The sequence below is a fragment of the Grus americana genome, chromosome 1 (assembly GCF_028858705.1).
Source record: "Grus americana isolate bGruAme1 chromosome 1, bGruAme1.mat, whole genome shotgun sequence".
Classification (NCBI taxonomy): domain Eukaryota; kingdom Metazoa; phylum Chordata; class Aves; order Gruiformes; family Gruidae; genus Grus; species Grus americana.
The window spans coordinates 15,568,569-15,582,771 of record NC_072852.1 but is presented as its reverse complement, the minus strand read 5'-3'; the positions used below and the strand labels follow the sequence as shown (position 1 = coordinate 15,582,771).

The 14,203-nt window shown below is 37.8% G+C and overlaps 1 protein-coding gene across 2 annotated transcripts in view; it reads left to right on the top strand.

The window, feature by feature from the left end:
- Positions 1 to 13,292, top strand: part of NAMPT (nicotinamide phosphoribosyltransferase) — a 31,156-nt gene extending 17,864 nt beyond the window's left edge. The window contains exons 7-12 of one of the 2 annotated variants that reach the window (XM_054838148.1): positions 1,723 to 1,948; positions 3,683 to 3,802; positions 6,288 to 6,305; positions 9,032 to 9,172; positions 9,322 to 9,456; positions 11,186 to 13,292. In XM_054838148.1, coding sequence (XP_054694123.1) covers positions 1,723 to 1,948; positions 3,683 to 3,802; positions 6,288 to 6,305; positions 9,032 to 9,172; positions 9,322 to 9,456; positions 11,186 to 11,299 — 754 coding nt within the window. In that variant the 3' untranslated portion in view covers positions 11,300 to 13,292. The remainder of the gene's footprint in view (positions 1 to 1,722; positions 1,949 to 3,682; positions 3,803 to 6,287; positions 6,306 to 9,031; positions 9,173 to 9,321; positions 9,457 to 11,185) is intronic. The other variant, XM_054838154.1, reaches the window with a different exon arrangement.
- The last annotated feature ends 911 nt before the right edge of the window (positions 13,293 to 14,203 follow it).

Here is a 14,203-nt window from a genome sequence, read left to right as displayed (position 1 = left end):
ACTTACAGGTAAAAGTAAATACTGAGGATTGACATTAGTTTTAAACATAAAATCATAAACTGTGAAACCATATAAGTTGCAATTCTGGACTCTCCCAGATCATGCTCTCCCTCCAGAAGAGGCAGTTGCTCTAAAGCTTCCCACCAGCATAACTAATTCAGCCAATGGTAAATCCTTGATCTCTCACTAAGAATTGTGAATGAGTTTTTAAGAATAAGGAACTGGTCTCAAACAGGCATTTGAGATGAAGAGCTCTCATTCTTTTATATCCAAATCTTATACAAGGTCTGGAGTGAATGCAGATCCTTGGATTTCACTTGCATGTCTACATAATGAAATGAGCAGAATATAAAGGAAGGAACAGTTGCTTTTTTTCTTATTGAGTACAAAATCTAGTGCTTTTAAATAATGAATATTTTTACTTAAGATTGCAAGACAGATAATGGAAAGGCTTACATGAATAACCCTCCTAGGGTAGTGGTCATTTTTGAAGGAACACTGCTTCACATAACTCTCTGGACCACTGCTGTGGTGCTGTTCTAGAACTGCTTGATCAGTAGAAGTGACAAATTTTGTCTGAAATGTCTTCTCCTAGCTTAATACTACAGTTAAATCAAAAAATGATGGCCCAAGCAACTATAAAATTCTTTGTAATGAAAGCAAGAACATGGAGTCAGAGAACAAGCATCTTTTGCACAGCGTATTGAAGTGGTGGTATGAGAACAGGCATAAACTGCCCTAGTTAAAGTTCACGTTACCAAAGGCAGACTGCAGTCACCCTTTTCAAGTTTACCCAAAAACAGTCTCATGCAAGAGACCCAAATTTTTCCAGAATTGGAAACTGGAATTCCAATGTGAGGTGGTGTTGTAAGTGTGGTGCTTGCCTCTGGCATGTCACCAGGGCTGTTCCTTGGACTGCCCTGACCTCTTCGAAACAAATTTTGTCTTTTCTCTTCACTACTGTGATCTGGGGCTTGTCCACACAGAAGTTAATGTCAGCATTTTATGGTAAAAATTCAATGTCCACTAGGTCTTACTGCACACTTATGCTTTGTATGAGAACTTTTTTAAGTATTTGCACACAAGTTACTAATGTCAGTTATGTCAGCTGGTCTGTGACAGCCGTGTACAGCCACTGCAGATCAACTGGCATTCAATAACTTATTACCTCTCTTGGCAACTCTGTTTTATGTGCTTGCCTCTACCCTTGTACCAAGGGTAATGCCCTGAGGTTCCTCTAGAAGAATGTTTGTATGAGTGAGCATAATGGTTTTAAATTGCTATTAAAAGACAAAGTAAATTGTGTTTTCTTCTAAGATTTTTCTAACGTATGCTGCTAGTCCTCTACATTCCATTTTGTAGCCTGAAGTTGCCAGAGCAGATGTTCTGTTCTTGTGTCTGTAGTACCCTGACTGAATCTCAGATTTGAAAGAGAAACTCTCTCACAAACATAAAATAAATTTTTAAAAATCACATTTACATATGAAAGAAGATTCATGTGTCAAGTGTTTGTCTGAGTTCCCAAAGATTAATCCAGGGTGTTGTGTATTTAGTATATAGTATATTTACTATCCAGCAACACAGCTGATAAGCACATAGTTTATGCTGTCTTGTAATCATATTGCCTATTGTTATCTTGAACTGTTACTGGTAGGAAATACAGAATGTGTGATTTAACATATAAATGCTGCTCTAATGTGAATCTTTCAATTGACTTTACAGTACCATAACAGCTTGGGGGAAAGATCATGAAAAAGATGCTTTTGAACACATAGTGACACAGTTTTCTTCAGTGCCTGTATCTGTGGTTAGTGACAGCTACGACATTTACAATGCGTGTGAAAAAATATGGGGTGATGACTTAAGGCATATAATTGAAGCCCGAAGTCCAGAGGCACCACTTATTATTAGACCAGATTCTGGGAATCCTCTTGACACTGTTTTAAAGGTAATACTTTCTTGAAGTCATTTGTATACAGGGTTGGGAAGGGCAATTGTTTTGTAATGACTGGTTAACAGAAGATATGCTCTAACTTGGTATGCACAGTATATAGTTGATGCTGGATAACTTGGATCTATGAAAAATGTAAACATTTACCTCATCTCAATATAGATATGGAAACTCTTTTGCAGTGTGAATAGTTTAATCTTTTCCATCAAACCCATTCTTGCATACCATTCTTGAAGCTTGTACAACAGTTACCAGTTTTGCTGGTCTAATGATGCTGGAATGATTCTATAAAGAGAAACTCTCATTACTTAATAAGAAATAAAATGGGAAACAACTTGAGTATTAATAAATGCTAGGCCAATAAGATTTCTTGCCACCAATTTTGGGTATCTTGGTGTTCTGTATTAATGTAATTCACTTGTTTTATACTACTGTAATGGTTTAACTCCAGCTGGAAACTGAGCACCACACAGCCGCTCACTCACTTCTCCCCTCCCCAGTGGGATGGGGAAGAGAATGGAAAAAAATCTCATGGGTTGAGACAGACAGGTTAATAGGATAACAAAGGAAAGGAATAATTATTATATATAAAAAACAAGTGTGATGCACAAATACAATTGCTCACCACCTGTGGGGGAAAAAAAAAAACAACCTGATGCCCAGTCTGTTTCCAAGCAGTGATCCCGCCTCCTGGCTAGCCTCCCCAGTTATATATGGAGCATGATGTTATATGGTGAGGAATATCCCTTTGGCCAGGCTGGGTCAGCTGTCCTGGCTGTGCTCTCCCGGCTTCACCTGGCAGGGTGTGAGAAGCTGAAAATTCCTTGATTTAGTGTAGATACTACAACTACCTGGCAACACCTAAAAACATCAGTGTGTTACCAACATTAGTCTCATACTAAATCCAAAGCACAGCACTGTACCAGCTACTAGAAAGAAAATTAACTTTATCCCAGCTGAAACCAGGACAGCTACAAATACAAGTTTAGCACTCTTTTCCCTGTTGTAAGATGTGCATTTAAGTCAGTGGCACACGACTTCCAAGTTAAAAAATGCTTCTTGCCTTGAAGCTCTTTAGAGATCATAATGATTGCTGTAGTTCTATAATAAAATCTGTTGATACCTCTGAATTTGAGTAGCTGTCAGCACTGTTTTAATAAGAAAGTAGGGGAGACTTTAGTTATGTTGGTGCTCTATCAAATTAGATCCATACAACTCTTAACACTCCCCTCCCCCCCCGCCTTGGGACAAGTGACATATCACAAATAGGAACTTGAAATAATCTTTATCAGAGCTGATAAGACAAACTCCGAACAGCAGTGTTTCATTTTAATTATTGGTGGCTAACAAAATCGCAGAAAACTGAAAGCCTCATCCACCATCTTAAGGGAAGTTAAAAGAAGAGCGGAATCTTCCGTTGAGATATTTAATAGCAAAACCTCACAGCAACCACAGAGAGAAAGGAGGGAAGCATGGTTTTGATTAGCTCTCAGGTACAAGTTCATAAAGGCCATATGGTCTGTGACTGCTTTAATCTAATAGCTTCCACCACAATGGCTGGCATGCTTTTTGTTTGTGTGCCTATGTGGATAGATTTAGAGAGGATATGTGGGTGTATTTATGGATATTTTTTTTTTGAGAGCTTGACTTACAGTGGAAAATTGTGTTCCCTTGTTGGAATGACAGGTGTTTATTTTTATTTTGAACTGTGTCCCTTCTCTTTTCAAATAGGTCTTAGAGATCTTAGGGAAGAAGTTTCCCATTACAGAAAACTCAAAAGGCTACAAGTTGCTGCCACCATATCTCAGAGTTATTCAAGGGGATGGTGTGGATATCAACACATTGCAAGAGGTAGGAGATCCTGTTCATGTGTCAGGGTGACGCTGTCAATGTTGATATTTAATCTGGATTCTGTTATGACTAGTCAGATGTTGCAGCTTCTCTGCTGACCCCACCCTGCCCTTCATTCCAGACACTAATAGGGATATCCTAATCCATAAAACAAATTCATTAAAACTCCACAGGGAATTAGTAAGATGCATAAAAAAAACCAAAAGGCATTTCCTAATCCCCCTGTTGTAACCTTTCTCCCACTGTCTCTCCTTTTGTTTGCTTTCATCCTGCTTGTCAAGTCTAATTCAGATCAAAATCTGGCAGTGTTTGGTCCTTTCATTGATATCTAAAGCACACTGCATGATTGCTGTGCTATAGCAATAGTAGTAATTAACTGGCTTGGCTCATTAGTTACATACCATCTGAAGTGTGTTTGAACTCAGATTTTGAAGGTGTGGGTTTTGAAGGGGACCTTTTAAAAACAAGGGTAAGGGAAGAGACTTCCTTGTTTGGCAGCTACTGGAATAAGGATTGTTGAAACCCCAGAAAACCTGGATAACAAATTAGACTGTAGTGTGAGTCAAAAGTGAAATTTCATCAGGACAAAAATTGGTTATTTAGTAGATGCTACATGCTTGAAACTAGTTATAAATTCACCACTATTGACTAGATGGAGATACTAGGTAATATAATGTGGTTACAAAGGTACAGACTGCAGTCTGTTGACAGATGACAAAGGGCATCTAAAAGGAGGAGAACTTGATCAGGTTTGTCCTGGAGGATCATTCATTGTCAGCTGTATTACAGTTAAAAACAGAAATAAATTTAAGAAAATTTTTCTTGATTTTATTTACGCTTGTCTTAGCTTTCCAGATCGATACATTCTTACATTCTTCTTAACAAAGTTGGCTCTTGCTGCTCCTTAAAACTAGGAGTAAGAGAGACATCAGGCTTGCTTTTTTTAGCTAGTCTGAAACTATCTGCATATCTAATATGGGCACACAATGTGAACCTCAACCACGGAACTCAAATTTGTTGCTCAGATCCTTAGAGAGCGGTTAATACTGAGATTGTTACCTGATATGCCAACTGTAGAGCAGTCACACACTACAGTTTTGTTCTGCCTCCAATGGCCTTTAAAGCAAATTTTATTTTCCTTTATTCTTTGATCCCATGTGGCTTTCTGAGCATATACAACTGTGCTAATAGGCTTAACAGAACACAAGCATGAGAGGTTAATAGCTGTAAAGAAAATCTTATCGTTAGATACTAGGGCAAGAGACTCCTTTGTTAGGCAAAGTATGTTGTGGCTGAGATTTTCATGATTCATGACAGGAGAGAAACTGGACTATTAATCCTTTCTTGTAAGGAACTCAAAGGTTACTTTCCATAAGTTAGATTGGACAAAATTCAAGGATGCTCATATAGCATCAATTGTAATCAAAATATTAAGACTAGTATTTAAAATAGTTACATTAGAAGAAAAAATACACTGCTCTCCAAATTCTAAACAGAGCAGGAAAATAATTCCAGCAGCTAATGGGAGAGGATAAGAACCAGAAGGAGCAATTCTTTGTTCAGATGATCTGCCTGTTTACATATTTTCCTCATCAAACAGTAACTGATGATGAGGAAAAGTCTACCTGTAATGTGTAGTAGAAGAGGGTTGAAGATCTAATTCCACGAGACTTACAGAGCAGATGTAACTCACTGCTTTCAAGTGGCCACCACCTTACCTCTTCCAGACTTTGTAATCTTGCTGTGCACCTCATGTCAACTTTGGTCATTGAACCGCTGGTCATTAAACTAATTTAGCCCACACATGTAGCAGCAAACTAACTCTGCCAAAAGTGATCAATTTTGTGGTTTAGCAAATTAAATGAGCCCAAAAAAGGGGCCAGTACTCACCAGCACAGTACAGGATTAAAAATAAACTGCTGTTTTGAGCTGGGAGAAGCATGCAGGAAGGAAAGAGACACTTCTCTTTTGATATCAGCAAGTTATGTTGGAGCAAAAGGACCATGATTGTGCAGCCTAATTTTACTCATATTTAAATTTCATGGATCTCGCTCCTCTTAAATCAGCAAAACTAAGGTTACTGTGCTGACTTTTGGAAAACTGTGTAATAACTTGCCATTTAAAATAATAAAAAAAAAAAAACCAAAACAAAAAACCCACCCCAAAACCAACCCAACCCTGTAGTACAATTCATCCTTTTCAAAAAGGAGTTCATATGAACAAATATGAACGTATTGTTGTGGCCACCTTCCCCCCCTCCCCCCTGCCATAGCCTATGCAAGTGATTATTCTAATTACTCCATATCAGCCTTAGGTTCTAGGCATGATTTATAGTTATGGATCAGGTGCAAGGTAATGGGTACAAAAGGAAAGTCTAGAATGAGTGATGAACAATCAGTCTCATTTAACTATCCAAACTAGCTGAAACAACAATATAGAAAACAACTCGGTATAAACTGGATTTTAAAATTCTTTGTTTTAATAGGGGATGCTGGTAGAACAGGTAAGGAACCTTTTCTGACTTTTTTCTTTCACTTTTTCTAAAATCATTCCAATCTGCTAATTCCACAATATACTACACTTTCAAAGGATTTTCTTTGAACATTCAATTTCCAGATGTCTTTGAATTTTATACAGAGAAGATCCTCTAATCTGGAGTCACAACTGATATATTAATCATGCTTATAATGGTCAGAGGAAGCTGGTCAAAACCTTGACACTTGCACTGTTCTCCCTCTATAGGTTTGAAAGTGTGACACAAGAAATTCTGTGTCTTGTTTTCCTTTGTGAGAAGTTTCAGTTGTTTCAGATCTCCCCCTTTTCTTCTTCCCTATTACTGCTGCTGTTTGCCATCTTCCCCATACCTAAGGAAGCTGTTAGCTGGGTCACTGGTAGAGACAGAGCTGTCTTTCAACTTAGTCTCAATTTCCCTTCCCTTCCACTCCTCACCAGCCAAAGATCAGTCTGAGTAAGGAAATCCCTTGGGAGAGAGTGGAAAGGTGGAAGCCAGTTCTTTACCAAAGGTAAGTGAGGAGTTGTGCCTGTGGCACAAGGTGAACAAATCATCTGTAAATGAGAGCAGCAACACTAGCTGAAAGGAGGGTCACATTTCTTCTCACCCAGGCGAGAAGGTTAAGCGGTCATGGCCCAGCTATGCTGTACTTGTGCTAGCATCTGGTAACCTACAAGTACCAGCGAACACGAAGTCTAAGCATTGTTTACCTTGGTAGGATGTTGTTTGTGCTACATCTTTCAGGTGTGTTCAAGCGAGTTCAATGTCAGACCTGATCTGTAAAACTGGATGAGGAAAGGAGTGTAGAATACATTGCCTCAGGCTTGGCCAACAGTTCACATGGCTTCAGGCTAAGTCAGCATCTGGACAGAACTTGATCAGAGTCCAGGTGGAGTTTACCTACATTTGCCTTTTGAAAAGACAGTGTAGGTAAGCAGGGTCCGTATTCGGGCCCAGTCAAGTCCGGTTTCTTACAGTACTATTGGGCCTTATGCTTAAGGAGAGGTTATACAAAAATCCCTTTTCTTACCCTTCCTTTGTCATCCTCGGTTACTTCTGAGATGCGCAAGGAAGAGTATAATTCATTTCTATCCTAGGTACCCCTTTCAAGGAGAACCTAATCACCTGAAAATACAGATTCCTTTTGTGCATGGTCACTGTCTGAAATGATATGATGACTATTGCTAAAATCCACAGGATTGTCACGTATCGAAGGGGTATTTGTTCAGGATACAAAGCTTCCAAAGGGTTCCCTTAAGTGAAAGTCATGGTGCTAGTGCCTGAGATTTGTTTCGCTTGGCTTCTTGGCAGAGGCTGAATAAGCTGGTACCATTAGAATAATGGAAACTCACTGATGAAATCTCTACTGGAGAAATCTCTGGTAAAAATGTAATGGGAAGGTGTTCGAGCATACCCTCAAAAGGTTATGGCTCTGCAGTCTGCCTCTCCTCTTGGCTGGCCTCTGTCAGGTATTCAGAGTTTGAGAGTATCTGTGAAGAGACAGTCCACATGTGACTAAATGGATAAACAAAATACTAGTATACTCTTTTGTTTACATTAGCTACCCATTTGCCACTGTCTGAAATTGGAATTGTCTCTTTTTCTTTCTTTTTTTCTTATGAAACATTAATTTTGCCTTACCTGTCCCTTAAAAAAAGTGGCTTGACATCAGTAGCTCCTGAAACAGCCCTGTTGAGTGTTACTCTGGCATTTCCTTTTGACGCAGAAGGCTGAGACTGCACAAAAGATTACCAGATGTCTGACAATGCTGATTTTTGAAACTCTGCACTGTTCCCCATAGATGATGTCCTTCCATTCTGCTTCTCACATTCCTGTTGTCTGGCTGGATGGGGTTTTGCTATTTCACCCACTCTGAAGTTTTCTCACCTACTTCTGTTAGTAAAATGTTTAGAAGATAGGAGTTGAGACATACTCTTATTGAGGCTATAACCATCGTTTCAGGCTATCGTGGGGGTGACAGGTCAGGGAAACAAATCTTGGCCATTTATGAGCATGACTAAACTAGCACCCATTACTCCAGGCCAGAGGATGTCACGTTTGTCTGCATAGAATGAGGGTGGGAGTGAAATTGTATAGTAAGTTTTAGCTTGACTGTTGTTAGCCGTGCAGGTCACATTGATCTGTATCTGTCTGAGAAGGTGGCAAAACAAACTTTCTGAGCAGCTTTACTTCCATTTCCTATCTTTGAAATTGCTAACCTAATCCTAGACAATGTGATTTTCAGGACGACTGCTCTGTTGAAGTCATTGGTCAAAGTGGGTAATAACTTTCTGGAGTTGATGAGCAAGATGACTGCTTTGTTTTAGGATACATGCTATTCTTTGAGGTCTTCCCATAATTCTGAGAAGATGGAAGGCTCTGAAATATTCCTATAAAGTCTTTTATTTTCTTTAGAGCTCTGATTTGTCTGGACACAGCATTACTGTGCTACCCTAGTTTGGGAAGTATTTATGCCAGCATGGTAATAGTTTTACAGTAAAAACTTTCTATAATTGTGCCATGCTGGAATCACAAAAAAAAAAAAATGCAAACAACGTAGCAAGTATTGACGGAATTGTTACATATATCTCCTGGAAACTGAATGTTAGTTGGTTTAATTGTCTGTAAAAGCATCTTGTTTAAGTAGTATAACATTTTTATGGAAAAATGGCATGGCCTAATAGTATGCTCCATCATAATTTTCTTTTTCTTATTAGATTGTGGAGGGAATGAAGAAGAATAAATGGAGTATTGAGAATATTGCCTTCGGATCTGGTGGAGCTTTGTTGCAGAAACTAACCAGAGATCTCTTAAACTGTTCCTTCAAATGTAGTTACGTGGTGACCAACGGTCTCGGGGTATGTCTTTGTACTACTTCTACCTTTATGTTTTCAATAGAGGCCTCCCTGCTTGAAAAACTGTGACATTTCCTGTTACATTACCACCATCTGCATTAGGTACACAAGCCCCTGCAAAGCCCTTTTCTTTTAAAAAATTACTCTTTTAGGTAAATGTCTTCAAGGATCCGGTTGCCGATCCGAACAAAAGGTCAAAGAAAGGACGACTGTCGTTGCATAGAACGCCGGCTGGAGATTATGTGACACTTGAAGAAGGCAAGGGAGACCTTGAAGAGTATGGACAGGTATGAATTTCCAAAATATATTACATTGCTCTTCATGCAAAATAGACTGAGAAAAAGCAGGTTATAACTTAATTTCAGAATTGATTTTTTTATTGTCTTTTTGTGCATCTCCCACCTTATTACCTCAGAAGTGTCTGCAGTGCCAAATTCAGTAATAGCAGAATGGTAGAATGCCAGTAGAATGTTCAGGTTTTACAATTGGAGATCTTTCTCTTTTTCTTTGTCTTCAGAAAGAAGAGAAAATTGTTGCTTTTTCCCCAAATTAATGTCTCGGTGTTGCAGAACATATGCTAGCCAAGTAGTTTTGGGTGGGCTGTCTTGCACAATTTGAGTAGTGACCCGAGTTGGAGGTGGGAGAGGGACAGTCGGAACTAAAATTTGTTTTTACTTCCCCACTGAGATTTTTAAACAGTTCCTTCAGGTGTTAATGCTCTGTACGTGGAGTACTTGCCCGGTTTTCAAAGATGTAAATTTAAACCAGGAATTCAGTTTCCTTGTTCTTTACAATTGCAAAATGAAATGCTATTTCAGTAAAACAAGCACAAACTTTATGCCAGTTTCAGGCTTTCAGTTTGATCTCTCTTATGTTTTCAGTGTGCAAGCAATAAAATGTTTAACTGCATGTTGAGTCTCTTCCTGAATTAAGAGGATTGAAAATAAGTTATTGAATTGCGCTTCAGCCTTTAAAAGCTGGAAGTTTCTTGAGTTGTCTGGTATACAGAAGCACGCTTCTGTGCTACTAGGCAGAAGGGTACTACGTAAGCATACTGTTTTATGCAAAAGTAAACATAAAACTGAGGTTTCTTTGAGAAATTTCAAGATGGAAAACAAACCAAGTTATACACACTGTAGATAATGTGCTCTGGATGCAAAGATCTAAGAAAAAAGGCTTTCAAAGTTATGTATACACATATGCATGTATATATGTTTGTGATGCACATTCTTACATACACCTATGTAAAGAGAGGGAGTTAATGGTGAGAAATCACAAGACTTTGGGTCTGAAATCAGGCAATAAATAGTTCCTTCATCTTTGACAGGTGAAATAATTCATGAAGAAATTTTCTGTCCTGGGATATTAGAGAGGATTATTTGTGTGGTGCAGGTTCTGGGGCTCCCCGGGAAACGACAGGGAAATGTACACTTTTGTGGGCCCATTTCCTTAAAGCCACAGGCCTTTGCAATAGGTTGTCAAGTGTAGTGTCTGCTCAACATTGCTTTTGTTCTAACTCTTCTGTACAGAGCTGTGCTTATTGCTCTTTCAGTGTGCTGTTTGCAAACGCTTCTTGGTACACTGTTTTACAGAATATATGTGCAAAGAGGACTGCAAAGAAAGATTTTATTATTTTTTTTTATTACTTTTTTCCTCGTACTTGCTCTAGGGGATTTTATTTAAACCTCTGTAATTGAATTGTATTTAATTGGTTGAATGCCTCCTTTCTCACTAGCTGCTCTAGCAGGGTATATTTAGTGTATGTGGTTTTGATGTTGGCCAGATGTGGACAACTCACTTCAGGGACTACTTGGCATGACGCTTCTGTCTGTGCACAGGGTGGCCTAAATCCTGTCTTCTGTCTAACCGTTAGTGAAAGGCATCAGAAGCAGCTGTGCAAAGATTTAGTATCTTGACAGTCTGAAGCTCTAGTCTTACCAGACTTGATTTGGGCACTCACTTTTGAGTTTGTGTAACCTATTTGTTCGTTTGCTAAAACCATGGTGTTTCTTGCAGGATCTCCTTCACACTGTATTTAAGAATGGAAAGGTAACGAAGTCATATTCATTTGATGAAGTAAGACAAAATGCCAGACTGAAGAACAGTGAACTAGAAATGGCGTCTCACTAAGTTTCATTCCATGTCCGTGTATGTGTGTGTGTAACAAGTACGTACTGCATAGCTACTGGGTTTGTTGTACAGATTTGTGTGTTTGTGTTTTATGACATTGTAGCCAAATTATTTGTTGGTTTATGGACATACTGCCCTATCTTTTGCCAGTCTTTAGAAAGATGAAATCAGGAAATGGTACTAACATTGTAAAACATATTTAATGCTAAAGTGTGCTTTTTAGGGCCCTTTGCCAGTAGTGATTCAATCTGGTATTGATCTTTTCACAAATAAGACAGAGCTGAGAAACTTTTTTATATATAACAGAATATCACAAAATGGATTTACATGAAATTATCATGATTGCTTTATGTTTATATTTAACTTGTATTTTTGTACAAACAAGATTGTGTAAAATATATTTAAAGTTTCAATAATTAAGTCTTTCCAACTTTTCATGATTTTTATGAGCACAGACTTTCAAGAAAATATTTGGAGGGGGGGAATCCATTGCCTTTTGTCCATTAATCAGCAAATAAAACATGGCCTTAAAGTTTGTTGTGGCATTGTACCATTTGACGACTACATCAGGACTCATATCTCCTTAAGATCCCATAGAATTGCTGACCTCACCGTTTCTTGTAGTTGTCTGTTTTAGTAAATCTACATTAAAGAAAATTACTGTTCTTACTAGAAGGTTTGGGTACTACAGACCTTGCTGGCATGGTAAGGTATGTAAATGAAATGCCAAATTTGAAAGGATTCTCTACTGCAACTTAACTTGCCGAGTCTATCCTGCTTGGCATATGCACCTCAATATTTTAAGACTAAAGTTTTTAAGAGATCTCCTCTTCCACTATAGAATATATGTGTAAAATACTGAAATATGGAAGCGGTGTATTTTAAAGTAATTACACTTCTGGGTTTATTTTTCATATACTGTAAGTGACATGACTTTAAAGCAAAATACTGGACTGGGTAGTGCACTTTTTTACTTTTTTGTATTTTTTTCATTGATTTGCCTTTTGTCAGACTGGATGTTAAATTGTAAAAATGTTTAACTATTTTTGTTAACAACTTTAATAAAACTTTATGCTAGCCAAACTCCTACATGAATGGCAGACCTGTTTCCCCTTCTCGCCCCGTCTCATTGGGGTAAGGAGGGGCTTTTCTTTTGCAGAGGGTGACTGTAACACAATACATTTGAGAGAGACTTTTGAACTGTTCGCACTTGATTGTATTTGCTCTCTGCATATGCTTGATTTGAATATCTGCTGGAAAACAAAACTGTTGAGTATTTTATTTGAGAAGCTATGTAGTAACCTCGGAAATGTTTGATAGTACTGTAGGATGGCTCTCACTATAAAAGTACCTCCCTTACTTAAAAAAACAACAGCAAAAGCAAACGGCTCCTGTGTTATGCTGGTGATCAGCTATCAGCCAATGGCTTAATATACTGATGTAGTTTATGCTTCTAATTAGTAAATGTTGTTACAGAAAAATATTAATGGTCCTCTAAAATAATTTAAGCCTACAAAATTTTATAAAACATGCTTTTAAAGGAAGATTGAAAAGCCATACTTCATTGTTCTTATTCTCTCGCCAAAAAGGGCCACATCAAAGCACCCATAATATTTCCAGGGTTTGTGGTTAAGACGTTTATGCCCAGTCTCAATAGCTCTTGTTAAGAAAAACTTGTTTTCCACTTGTAGTGTATGTAATTATACATTTAAGTGATGTATTGTTTCCAAAATAGTGCTTTAGTAAGACTCCAAATGCTGACCTTTCACACTAAGGAACTGCCTTCCCTTTGCTATTAATGATATTGTTTGTGTTTGGCCAGGAAAGATTTTAAATCTGGACCTAGGATCCGTAGCAGGTAAATAGTACAGAGCCTATTTCACTCCTCCACATGTGTACTAGGGAATTTTCTGATGTATGGTTTAAAAAACAATAAAGTAAATGCTGCTTTCATTCTGTACCAATAAAAATTTTGATAACTATTGACTACCCATAACTGATATTTTTGTACTTGAGAACTGAGGATATACTGTGGAAGCACTGTTCTCTTGTGTACCATGAAATACATTAGTAATTGTTCGGTATCGTCTAAAACTTTTAGCTTATTAGTTGGAGACTTGAAGCAAATTGTCTACTTGTGCATGTCACTTTCAGAAAGCCGTCACATCACTCTTTAATAAATGTTAATATCTTTAAGGGGTGGGGGGTGGGGGGCAGGGAAGAACAAGAAAAACACCTGGTGCTATTCAGACCTGAATACATGTCTCTGTGTTTGGCAGTTTGACATTCTGGGCATCAAGGAGTTGACGGAAATTATAGCAGTGCTTGAACCATACAATATCCTAATTCTTCCACATGAAAGCAAACAGCATGTTTAATGTTTGCTTTAAATTACTAGATTTGTAGTCATTGATATATTTTAATTATCCCCATTTCATAATATAATACAGTATTTGTATTTAAAAATAGGAATTGGGAGTTTTGTGTTAATACTCTTATTTGTAACCATATTTAGCATAGGAAATGGATTTTGTAAGACTTTTTTTCTTGAGCTGCATGACTATGAAAAGATGCTTTTTTTGGTACTTAGAAAGATCTGAGGAGAGAACAGAAGAGTACTTAACTGTTTGGTTTGCCAAAATCAAAACAAAGCTTGAACAGTTTTTTTCTTATAGGTTTTTACATTCCTTCTTAACCTGTTTAGTGAAGAATAAATATTCCTCACTTAAATCCTCTGTTAAAGTAATTTTAATGTACTTGGCATCAAAAATACCAGTATGTAATACACATGGAAATAAAGTTTAGTTCTGGCAGTGAAAATAATAGCCATCTGACTGTGTCTTAAAGTTGTGATGTTGGGCATCAGATTTTGTTCCTGTGCTCTTCCTTGCCAAACAGAGACCA